General features: G+C 42.7%; 1 protein-coding gene across 1 annotated transcript in view; it reads right to left on the reverse strand.

Moving 5' to 3' along the window:
* The window catches only part of LOC143277499 (persulfide dioxygenase ETHE1, mitochondrial-like), a 31848-nt gene extending 26021 nt beyond the window's left edge, over positions 1–5827 (reverse strand). The window contains exons 1-2 of the mRNA XM_076582350.1: positions 5458–5827; positions 2069–2213 (exon numbers count right to left, since the gene is read on the reverse strand). Coding sequence (XP_076438465.1) covers positions 2069–2213; positions 5458–5712 — 400 coding nt within the window. The 5' untranslated portion in view covers positions 5713–5827. The remainder of the gene's footprint in view (positions 1–2068; positions 2214–5457) is intronic.
* Positions 5828–13370: the final 7543 nt, after the last annotated feature.

Below are 13370 nucleotides of genomic sequence, written 5' to 3' on the forward strand. Positions count from 1 at the left end.
GATTCAAGATACAACAAACTGTTATCTCTAAAAGATAAATTGTTGGATTCAAGATACAATACTGTTATCTCTAAAAGAGAAATTGTTGGATTCAAGATACAATAATACTGTTATCTCTAAAAGAGAAATTGTTGGATTCAAGATACAATAATACTGTTATATCTAAAAGAGAAATTGTTGGATTCAAGATACAATAATACTGTTATCTCTAAAAGGGAAATTGTTGGATTCAAGATACAATAATACTGTTATCTCTAAAAGAGAGATTGTTGGATTCAAGATACAATAATACTGTTATCTCTAAAAGAGAGATTGTTGGATTCAAGATACAATACTGTTATCTCTAAAAGAGAGATTGTTGGATTCAAGATACAATAAAACTGTTATCTCTAAAAGAGAGATTGTTGGATTCAAGATACAATAATACTGTTATCTCTAAAAGGGAAATTGTTGGATTCAAGATACAATAATACTGTTATCTCTAAAAGAGAAATTGTTGGATTCAAGATACAATAATACTGTTATCTCTAAAAGGGAAATTGTTGGATTCAAGATACAATAATACTGTTATCTCTAAAAGAGAGATTGTTGGATTCAAGATACAATAATACTGTTATCTCTAAAAGGGAAATTGTTGGATTCAAGATACAATAATACTGTTATCTCTAAAAGAGAGATTGTTGGATTCAAGATACAATACTGTTATCTCTAAAAGAGAGATTGTTGGATTCAAGATACAATACTGTTATCTCTAAAAGAGAGATTGTTGGATTCAAGATACAATAATACTGTTATCTCTAAAAGAGAAATTGTTGGATTCAAGATACAATACTGTTATCTCTAAAAGAGAGATTGTTGGATTCAAGATACAATAATACTGTTATCTCTAAAAGAGAGATTGTTGGATTCAAGATACAATACTGTTATCTCTAAAAGAGAGATTGTTGGATTCAAGATACAATAATACTGTTATCTCTAAAAGGGAAATTGTTGGATTCAAGATACAATACTGTTATCTCTAAAAGAGAGATTGTTGGATTCAAGATACAATACTGTTATCTCTAAAAGAGAGATTGTTGGATTCAAGATACAATACTGTTATCTCTAAAAGAGAGATTGTTGGATTCAAGATACAATACTGTTATCTCTAAAAGAGAGATTGTTGGATTCAAGATACAATACTATCTCTACAAGAAATCTCACAGTCCTCCCAGCCGTCAGTCTGCGACACTAACCACTTATGGCAGCTGGTCCAAAATCAGTTTTTGATTTCTGTAATATGCTCAAAAAGGACCACCAAAAAAAAGTCATTTTAGCTGTAAGTTTTTGAATTTGCAAATGTCAAGATATTCTTTTGCGGTTAAAAGACATTTGTGTTTTCTCAACTTCTATGCGACGCCATTCTGTATTTGGAGATGTTAATTCTTGGCATGAAATCATTATTTTTGTAGAAGTCCTCTATACTCCAATAGGAGTAAAAGGGTGATTAAAATTTGAAACTGGTGTGTGTGTGTGTGTGTGTGTGTGTGTGTGTGTGTGAGAGAGAGAGAGAGAGAGAGAGAGAGAGAGAGAGAGAGAGCACTGTCATAAATTGACACACAATAAGACACATGATACCATATTTACAAAGCTGCCGCTGCTCTTTCAAAACATTCTGAGCCGTTCTCTGCACCAGACCCAACCCCACTGCCTCTGTTCACACCGAGTACGCAACTCGGATTCACCCATCACAAAAGAAAACCCTCACATACTGTGACTTTATCTTCCACAGCACACCTGTTTACCTGCAAACTTGAGGTCAAGGCCAAGTTCACGGACAAGAGCGAGAGAGAGAGAGAGAGAGAGAGAGAGAGAGAGAGAGAGCACTGTCATAAATTGACACACAATAAGACACATGATACCATATTTACAAAGCTGCCGCTGCTCTTTCAAAACATTCTGAGCCGTTCTCTGCACCAGACCCAACCCCACTGCCTCTGTTCACACCGAGTACGCAACTCGGATTCACCCATCACAAAAGAAAACCCTCACATACTGTGACTTTATCTTCCACAGCACACCTGTTTACCTGCAAACTTGAGGTCAAGGCCAAGTTCACGGACAAGAGCGACATCCCTGTCCACCATTTCAAAGACAGGGTCGATCAGAATGGCCTCATGAGATTTGGGGTCGGCAAGGAGATAGGTGTAGGTGTAGGATTTGTAGTCCAGCAACTGAAATATACAGCAGACATGTTCAAATCATTTGTTTCTTTATCTTGTGTGTGTGTGTGTGCCTGTATCCATGTGTGTGTGCATGCATTTGTGTGTGTGTTGGGTGTGTGTGTGTATGTGTGCGTGCGAGTCCAGAGAGAAATAGACCTTGGATTCATACTCATTCGTCAGTGGTAAAATTCATCAAAAGAATTATAGGCATTATCTAAACTAAACAAAAGCCCAACAAAAGCAAAGACATGGAAATGATGGACAGTGCAGACAACTCTACCTCTACCTACATATTCCTGCACAGGTCTGCAGAACATACCACTGATAAATCAGCATGGGACAATGTGTGTATATTCATATGTACACCCCAACGATTCTCTTGGAAGACTCTTTGGTGCTAAATCAGTCAATGTGTCCCCATTTTCAGACCATTCATTTTTTTTGCTTTTGTTATTCATTTTCAAGTACTGCTTTTTGTCTGCTGTGTGTGTGGTGGGGGGGGGCGGGGGCGGGGGTTGAGAGAGAGATGGAGTGAGAGACAGAGGGAGAGAGAGTGAGAGTGTACAAGTTTATGATGTGCAGGCTCATATACCTTTTGCTGAAGCCCTCAGTTTCCACTCATGGCAGATAATGTCCACTGATACTCTCTTCCTGTTTCCCCATCTCCTCATCACAGTGTTCTATTTATCTACATTACTTTCACTGATTCATTTCACTTGTCAGTTTAAAATGTGCCACCTTTCTTGTAATCTCATGCAGTATGCCTGACTTGTGATCCGATGCAGTATACTTGACTTGTGATCCGATGCAGTATACCTGACTTGTGATCAGATGCAGTATACCTGACTTGTTGTGATCTGATGCAGTATACTTGACTTGTGATCTGATGCAGTATACTTGACTTGTGATCAGATGCAGTATGCCTGACTTGCTGTGATCAGATGCAGTATACCTGACTTGTTGTGATCTGATGCAGTATACCTGACTTGTGATCAGATGCAGTATGCCTGACTTGCTGTGATCAGATGCAGTATACTTGACTTGTGATCTGATGCAGTATACTTGACTTGTGATCCGATGCAGTATACCTGATTTGTGATCAGATGCAGTATACTTGACTTGTTGTGATCTGATGCAGTATACTTGACTTGTGATCAGATGCAGTATACCTGACTTGTTGTGATCTGATGCAGTATACTTGACTTGTGATCTGATGCAGTATACTTGACTTGTGATCAGATGCAGTATACCTGACTTGTTGTGATCTGATGCAGTATACTTGACTTGTGATCTGATGCAGTATACTTGACTTGTGATCAGATGCAGTATACCTGACTTGTTGTGATCTGATGCAGTATACTTGACTTGTTGTGATCCAACGTAGTATACCTGACTTGTGATCCGATGCAATATACTTGACTTATTATCCGATGCAGTATACTTGACTTGGATGACGTTTGAGTTGATTCCAAAGGGTTTGTTCATCATTCTGCTGAATAAACTAGTAGTGACTGTAGACTGTTTATTCTTGGCATGCTGGTAAGTAGAGGGTGGGCACATCTCTTCAGTGATAGTCAAGCTGACTCTTCAAGCTGTTGACAGAGGGCACAGTCACTACACTGTCTGGCAGAATGTTCCAAAGAGAAACAATCTGGTTTGAAAAAAAAAAAAAAAAAGTTGCCCCTCATTTCCAGCCTACGGTGTTTCTTCTGGAGACTCAAGGTGTTTCTTCATTTTTTTTTTTTTTTCTGCAGGCAAACTCAAACGTTGGCAGCTGAATGTCATAGAAATCGTGGAGATACCTCAGCCATCTCCCCATGACATCATCAATGCTCCAGCTGGGCGGCTTCAAGGTCTCCCACCTCTCTTGAAACGCTGTGTCCTTCAGAGGAACCAGCCGACTACCGGCAGACTCGGAGGTGAAGGTCAGACCAAGTGGTCTCCCTTCCACTGGCTGTTCACCGTTCCTGTTCAGTGTGCCAGCCATCTCTGCTCCTGGGGCCTGTGTTCCATCTGCATTTCCACAAGCAGCTTGGCCACAACACTTTGGTCTTTTACCTTCCTGCTATCTGCAAGCACAGTGCCGTCTTCTGTCAGACCAAACATCACTGGACTGGTCCTTCTCACCCTGTCCTCTAGCTCTGCTATGAATAGAATCTGCTCCTTGGATTATGCCGAGATCATGCCTTCCACTTCAACCTTCTCTGCATCACTGTCTGCCTGGTCTACGTCATGCTGAATAGACCCCTGGAGAGCTCCGTGCTTACATGACTTTGAGGCTCGTACCTGTTATTTCTGTCACTTTGCTTCTTATTTCTGGGACCTCAGCTGTCAGTTTCTCAACTTCTTTCTCCAACTTCTGTATGTTAGCAATAAACTAGCCTGCTTGTTTATTACATCATTTTGAACAATAGAAGTGGAGCATTGTGTTTTGCTTCTGTTTCTTTTCTAATCAGCTGATAAGTGTTGTCAATGTTCTCACAGGCTGAGTGGAACCACCAAAGTTAAAGCTCAAAGAGGAGTACTTTCTGGCTGTCAGTGCAGGTAAGTCCACTTAGGACTATCAGTTGGCACTTTTCTCCTCTTATCCAGTTCTGTAAATGGGGTTTTTTTTCCTTGTGACCTGACTTTTTCCAATGCTACTAAGATACACAAATGCTTTTTGACTTCAGTTTTCAGTCTTGATTCGGTTTCGCCCTGGCTGCATAAAAGAAAACAAAAAGTCCAGCCACTGTTTTTTTTTTTACCTGAAAGGTGTGCATGCAGATGAAAAAGGAACTGACAAATGTCATAGAACAAGCTTATGTTAATTCCATCACTTATAAACTGATCTAAACACTGACAATGTCTGCCATCTTTCTAGTCAAGACTAGTTGAGTCCAGTAAAAACCAACAAAAAGTTATCCACCGCCAAAAAAAAAAGTCGATACAACATATGCCTACTGATTCAAAAGAACTTCTAGATTCACCCTGGTCAAATTCTGATGCCTGTCACTGTCCAAAATATGAATGTTCTAGTAACAAGTGGATGTTCCACTCTCCAACTTATCTGCCACCACGCATGCATACCGCGGTGTGTTGTAAAATGGGGCAGGCCAAACGGGAGAGTAAAATGAAAATAAAACCACGTATATTACTAACATTGGAAGTTTAAAACAACAACAGAAGAGCATTTATAAAGTTGCGCTCAGTGTGACGATTCTGAAACTGAAAGGAAAAGTCACTTCTGGTCAATGATTATTTCCACACTTACCTGTCGAAACACTATCTCGGGGTTATTGCCGGTGGTGCCACTCATCCTGGCACAACTCTGATTGCCAAGAGGTCCAGCTTTCCCATCCTTAGACCCAGCATCCAGGAACTGACGATACATCTTTCTGTTCAATGGGCCCAAAGCAGATACAGTCGAAGTGTTTCTGATCGAAACTACTTTGCAGGACTGAACGCCGCCAACCAGGCCTAAGGAGCGACGAAGCATGGAAGCAAATACTCTGTTTCCAAGCGACATGGCTATCGTTTATCTGCAATCGATTTCTTCTGTCTATGTTCACCAAACGTGACGGCGTACTCACGAAGGCACCCACTTGTCCTTCGAAACCACCAATTTATACGTTGGGTCTTTGCGAACGAGAACACACAAACACAGTGCGCATGTCCAAAGTGAGACGGATTCGTGGTGGGGTCAAGGTCGGGGGTGTGTCGCTCAAGATTTGCATATCATGCTCCACAAAATAATGAATATCTGACATGGCTTTCGCATTGAAAAACTGACTCGCAAAAGTAAACATCCACAGAAATAAACATCATACCCTGACTGATTTTATGGAACACGTTGTGTACATGGTTTGTGAGGAACGGACAGCTGCAAGCAAAAGTAGCGAATGAATCAACATGTTGATTGTGCCAACTTTGGTAAATGTGATATGTTTTTATCTTACTGTGATTTTAGGCCTACGTGATGTGAGACTGTGATATTGCCTGTGATGATTTTACATTATATGTGTGTGTGTGTGTGTGTGTGTGTGTGTGTTTATTGTACATATGTGTGTGTATGTATATGCGTGTGTGTGTGTGTGTGTGTGTGTGTGTGTGTGTGTGTGTGTGTGTGAGAGAGAGAGAGAGAGAGAGAGAGAGAGAGAGACTTAGTTTGAAGTATGTAGATTTTAGCCAGCATGATGTGAGATAGTCTGAAATATGTATTTTAGCAAATGTGATGTGAGACTATGTCTATTTATCCGTTTTATTCTATTCTATATTATTTCATTTTTATTCTATTTTTATTGTTTATACATATTTTTATGTCACTTCGTCTTAAATTTGTATATCTTATTGTGAAGCGTGGTGAGCCCCATTTGAGATGGGGGTACGTCGCTATATAAGCCTGGAGATTATTATTATTATTATTATTATTATTGACTCAACTTGAAGAATTGAGTAGGTCAGGGGAGGTACGCTTTCTGATGCAACGGGAAGAATGATCAAACGCAAGCTCAGTGTATCCTTGAGCAGTGACCCCAGTCAGTGGCTGAGGATAGACGCACGTGACTTTGTGAACGTGAGCGTCCGGCACACAACGTGCCGCAACGTCACTGCGCAGCCGCGTGCACTTGTGAATTGGATCCCAAAATAGATCTTCTTGACTGGGACATGAAAGCCAATTTCAAAGCCCTGTATTCCACAAAACCTCGCCATTGTCGTTTTTCGGCTATGAGGGTGTGGCATCAAATTCACATCCGCGGGAAGGCAACATTGAGCCGGTGAATACAGCATGACAACTAACAACCCAACTTTTTTTTTTCTTTTTTAATACAAGAAAGGCAAGGTCTTCAAGACTCACTGGTGATAACACTGAAAAGAAGAAGAAGGGGGAAAAAAATAATAGTTTGTTGAAATGTGTTCTCTATTCCTTATTATGATTATAAAAATTTTTGCGTTGAAAAAAAACAACAACGTGTTTTGTGCACTGCACTGACGCGGCCTTCTCGGGCAGTTGAGAATTTCTTTCAAGTCCAAGGTATTAAATGACAAGACATATTTTTAGAATGTCGGATTATGATAGTACAAGGAACTCAGTAAAGAAAATTTGTTTAGAACACTGCAACACCAACCTGAGAAGAAAAAAAAAATCATTGGCTAACCGAACTGCGCAACCATTGAATGCACTACCAACCAAAGTTAAACTTGCACAAAATACTAAGCTTAACACGTACGTTCAAAAATCTCCTTGACACCAACACCACCTTAAAAGAAAAAAAAAGAAAGATTTTGAAGACTGTGAAAACAAAATTTCTTGCAGAAGTCTACTTGTGTACCCCGCCCAACAACAACAAACAAAAGAAGAAAATAAATAAAGTAAAATGGAAGAAGTGAAGATGAATATTCGATGGGGACATAAAAAGGCCGAGAGGTTTAGGCAGATGACTTGCCAGTCCCTATACTACTGCTGCTACTACTACTACTGAAACACCAACATGTGTCCGATATTCGTAGATCTGCAGAAATCCGTGTTCGACAAGCATCGAAAGTACACCGTCCATTCAATTTCTTTATTCTGTTCATTCTAGTTAATTCACTATCCACTTTAAAACATTCATATGCAGTAAACACGTCGACGATTATTTAAGAAAATCTTTTAATTCGGCGGCAAAAGAGACGTTTGAGAGAGACTTTGCAACATGTTGTCAAGATCTGCACAAACCAGTGTAGACAAGGCTGACCATAGTGGAAGAGTCGATTAAGATTTTCTTTTATGTTCTTTCTAGTTAATTCAGTGTCCACATTAGAATATTCATATGCAGTGAACACGTCGATGATGTAGTCTGTGTCAATGACTGTGTTCTGTCCAGAATTTGTTGTTCTTTGTTTTTAATTGAGAACAAGAAAAACAAGGTCATGGCGCCTTCTTACAAGACGTTCAGGCATCTCCAAAGCGATAGCAGCGTTTCTGGAATACAGAACCAGCATCAACGAAATAAACCGTAAATGATTCGGAAATAAGGTTAAATTCGGGAGACGTACAACCTGTTACTGGTATGATTGTGAAGATTTTTTTCCTGCTATGTTTAAGGGTAAATTGGGTATGTATGGCAGACAAAGTATTTCCAGAAATAATGGCAATGTTAAAGTTTACCATGGACACACACACACACACAGACAACCGAACACTGGGTTATAACACTGGCTCACTTGTTGTTCAAAAATAAAATAAATTCCTTCGAGCGAAAGCGCATGGTAAATCTTGAATACTGTTCAAAGATAAGCTGAACAACTGGTGTCTTGGTATACACAGTGAAGTCTGAAGCAAGCTATATAATGTAGCAATAGTTGTAAAGTTAAGCAAAACGCCCAGTATACATCAGACTGACACTGTGAGAACCTCACAGCTGGGCCAAGAGCAAGCGAGCTGTATGATCAATAGTTTCCCCTGCACTGAAAGTCCTCTGCAGCTCAGCCATCTGTGAAGGACTAGGACTCTGGCTCTTTGTGCTGCAGCTGTGGGGGCAGTGGGCCTTTTGGGGACCATCCTAACGCTGACTGTCCTAAAGCCCTTTTGGCCGAGAGAGTGGGGACGTAAGTTGGGCAAGGCACTTAACTATAATCAAATTCCAGCCCAAATACTTTGGACAGCAGTTGATGTTCTGATGGTCGTAGCTGCACACAACTGTGATACATACACTTGTGGCAGTCTGTTCTTTGATGTTTTTCTGCTTCAAATATTGGACATGTTTTAAGGAAAAGAAATCAATGGGTGGGGTGGGGTAGGGGGGAGGGGGGAGGGTGGTTGGAGAGAGTAAACATTGGAAACAAACAACAACAACAACAACAACAACAACACACACACACACATATATATATATATATATATGATATAAGCTGTCAGTCACGATGAAACTGATGACAGTGGAAGCTGTCAGAGCTGTCAGTCATGATGAAACTGATGACTGTAGAAGCTGTCAGAGCTGTCAGTCATGATGAAACTGATGACTGTAGAAGCTGTCAGAGCTGTCAGTCATGATGAAACTGATGACTGTAGAAGCTGTCAGTCATGATGAAACTGATGACTGTAGAAGCTGTCAGAGCTGTCAGTCACGATGAAACTGATGACTGTAGAAGCTGTCAGTCATGATGAAACTGATGACTGGCTGAAGTCTGAATTGGGGACAGGGGTGGGGGGTAAAGAAATATGATGTCAGTGAGAGGGGTGGGGGGTAAAGAAATATGATGTCAGTGACAGGGGTGGGGAGTAAAGAAATATGATGTCAGTGACAGGGGTGGGGGGTGAGGGAGTAAAGAAATATGATGTCAGTGACAGGGGTGGGGAGTAAAGAAATATGATGTCAGTGACAGGGGTGAGGGGGTAAAGAAATATGATGTCAGTGACAGGGGTGGGGGGTGAGGGGGTAAAGAAATATGATGTCAGTGACAGGGGTGGGGGGTAAAGAAATATGATGTCAGTGACAGGGGTGGGGAGTAAAGAAATATGATGTCAGTGACAGGGGTGGGGGGCGAGGGGGTAAAGAAATATGATGTCAGTGACAGGGGTGGGGAGTAAAGAAATATGATGTCAGTGACAGGGGTGGGGGGTAAAGAAATATGATGTCAGTGAGAGGGGTGGGGGGTAAAGAAATATGATGTCAGTGACAGGGGTGGGGGGTGGGGGGTAAAGAAATATGATGTCAGTGACAGGGGTGGGGAGTAAAGAAATATGATGTCAGTGACAGGGGTGGGGGGTAAAGAAATATGATGTCAGTGAGAGGGGTGGGGGGTAAAGAAATATGATGTCAGTGACAGGGGTGGGGGGTGGGGGGTAAAGAAATATGATGTCAGTGACAGGGGTGGGGAGTAAAGAAATATGATGTCAGTGACAGGGGTGGGGAGTAAAGAAATATGATGTCAGTGACAGGGGTGGGGGGTAAAGAAATATGATGTCAGTGACAGGGGTGGGGAGTAAAGAAATATGATGTCAGTGACAGGGGTGGGGAGTAAAGAAATATGATGTCAGTGACAGGGGTGAGGGGGTAAAGAAATATGATGTCAGTGACAGGGGTGGGGAGTAAAGAAATATGATGTCAGTGACAGGTGTGAGGGGGTAAAGAAATATGATGTCAGTGACAGGGGGGGTTTGAAGAAATATGTCAGTGACAGGGGTGGTGGGGGTGGGGGGGGGGGGGGTAAAGAAATATGATGTCAGTGACAGGGGTGGGGGGGTAAAGAAATATGATGTCAGTGACAGGGGTGGGGGGGTAAAGAAATATGATGTCAGTGACAGGGGTGGGGGGTAAAGAAATATGATGTCAGTGACAGGGGTGGGGGGCGAGGGGGTAAAGAAATATGATGTCAGTGACGGGGGTGAGGGGTAAAGAAATATGATGTCAGTGACAGGGGTGGGGGGTGAGGGGGTAAAGAAATATGATGTCAGTGACAGGGGTGGGGGTGAGGGGGTAAAGAAATATGATGTCAGTGACAGGGGTGGGGGGTGAGGGGGTAAAGAAATATGATGTCAGTGACAGGGGTGGGGGGTAAAGAAATATGATGTCAGTGACAGGGGTGGGGGGTGAGGGGGTGAAGAAATATGATGTCATTGACAGGGGTGAGGGAGTAAAGAAATATGATGTCAGTGACAGGGGTGGGGGGTAAAGAAATATGATGTCAGTGACAGGGGTGGGGGGTAAAGAAATATGATGTCAGTGACAGGGGTGGGGGGTGAGGGGGTAAAGAAATATGATGTCAGTGACAGGGGTGGGGGGTAAAGAAATATGATGTCAGTGACAGGGGTGGGGGGTGAGGGGGTAAAGAAATATGATGTCAGTGACAGGGGTGGGGGGTAAAGAAATATGATGTCAGTGACAGGGGTGGGGGGTAAAGAAATATGATGTCAGTGACAGGGGTGGGGGGTGAGGGGGTAAAGAAATATGATGTCAGTGACAGGGGTGGGGGGTAAAGAAATATGATGTCAGTGACAGGGGTGGGGGGTAAAGAAATATGATGTCAGTGACAGGGGTGGGGGGTAAAGAAATATGATGTCAGTGACAGGGATGGGGGGTGAGGGGGTAAAGAAATATGATGTCAGTGACAGGGGTGAGGGGGTAAAGAAATATGATGTCAGTGAGAGGGGTGGGGGGTAAAGAAATATGATGTCAGTGAGAGGGGTGGGGAGTAAAGAAATATGATGTCAGTGACAGGGGTGGGGGTAAAGAAATATGATGTCAGTGACAGGGGTGGGGAGTAAAGAAATATGATGTCAGTGAGAGGGGTGGGGGGTAAAGAAATATGATGTCAGTGAGAGGGGTGGGGAGTAAAGAAATATGATGTCAGTGAGAGGGGTGGGGAGTAAAGAAATATGATGTCAGTGAGAGGGGTGAGGGGGTAAAGAAATATGATGTCAGTGACAGGGGTGGGGGGTAAAGAAATATGATGTCAGTGACAGGGGTGGGGGGTGAGGGGGTAAAGAAATATGATGTCAGTGACAGGGGTGGGGGGGTAAAGAAATATGATGTCAGTGACAGGGGTGGGGGGTGAGGGGGTAAAGAAATATGATGTCAGTGACAGGGATGGGGGTAAAGAAATATGATGTCAGTGACAGGGGTGAGGGGGTAAAGAAATATGATGTCAGTGACAGGGGTGAGGGGGTAAAGAAATATGATGTCAGTGACAGGGGTGAGGGAGTAAAGAAATATGAAAAGAAATATGATGTCAGTGACAGGGGTGGGGGGTAAAGAAATATGATGTCAGTGACAGGGGTGGGGGTGAGGGGGTAAAGAAATATGATGTCAGTGACAGGGGTGGGGGTGAGGGGGTAAAGAAATATGATGTCAGTGACAGGGGTGGGGGGTAAAGAAATATGATGTCAGTGACAGGGGTGGGGGGTGAGGGGGTAAAGAAATATGATGTCAGTGACAGGGGGGGGGGGGGTAAAGAAATATGATGTCAGTGACAGGGGTGGGGGGTAAAGAAATATGATGTCAGTGACAGGGGTGGGGGGTAAAGAAATATGATGTCAGTGACAGGGGTGGGGGGCGAGGGGGTAAAGAAATATGATGTCAGTGACAGGGGTGAGGGGTAAAGAAATATGATGTCAGTGACAGGGATGGGGGGTAAAGAAATATGATGTCAGTGACAGGGGTGGGGGGTAAAGAAATATGATGTCAGTGACAGGGGTGAGGGGTAAAGAAATATGATGTCAGTGACAGGGGTGGGGGGTGGGGGGTAAAGAAATATGATGTCAGTGACAGGGGGGGGGGTGGGGGGGTAAAGAAATATGATGTCAGTGACAGGGGGGGGTAAAGAAATATGATGTCAGTGACAGGGGTGAGGGGGTAAAGAAATATGATGTCAGTGACAGGGGTGAGGGGGTAAAGAAATATGATGTCAGTGACAGGGGTGGGGGGTAAAGAAATATGATGTCAGTGACAGGGGTGGGGGGTGGGGGGGTAAAGAAATATGATGTCAGTGACAGGGATGGGGGTAAAGAAATATGATGTCAGTGAGAGGGGTGGGGAGTAAAGAAATATGATGTCAGTGAGAGGGGTGAGGGGGTAAAGAAATATGATGTCAGTGATGGGGGGGCGGGGGGGGAGAGATGGCGACAAAGAAAAAAAAATGAAGCTGAGCTTACAGACCATACATAGGTAAATTTGTGTGTTGGAGTGCATGTACACTCTTGTACACTTTCTTGTGTACACATTTATGCACACTCGCACCTGCATACACATACACACACACACACACACACACACCTGCATACACATACACACACACACACACACACATGCATGCACACACACAAGGTCATGTATCCCCCCAAACCTCCCCGCATCTCCCCCCCCGCCACTCCGCTGCCCCCAGCTCCCCCCCGCCACCCCGCAAAAACAAACAAACACAATGCATTTACATGACAAAAAGTACAGAATTTACTTCAGAATGTCAGTCGTATGAATAATACATCAGTAAGGCTCATCAAAAACAGAAACACAAGTAGATGATTTAAAATCAGCACATGAAATAAACGATTTAAAATCAGCACACAACATAGATGATTTAAAATCAGCATTAAGCTACAAATTGACTAGCAGTCAGCAAAAAAAAAAACCAAAACAAAAACACATTGCACATGTGTTCCATACACCAGCTGGACAACACATTTCCACACCTTGGATGTGAGTCCCC

Source organism: Babylonia areolata, chromosome 34 (assembly GCF_041734735.1).
Source record: "Babylonia areolata isolate BAREFJ2019XMU chromosome 34, ASM4173473v1, whole genome shotgun sequence".
Taxonomy (NCBI): Eukaryota; Metazoa; Mollusca; class Gastropoda; order Neogastropoda; family Buccinidae; genus Babylonia; species Babylonia areolata.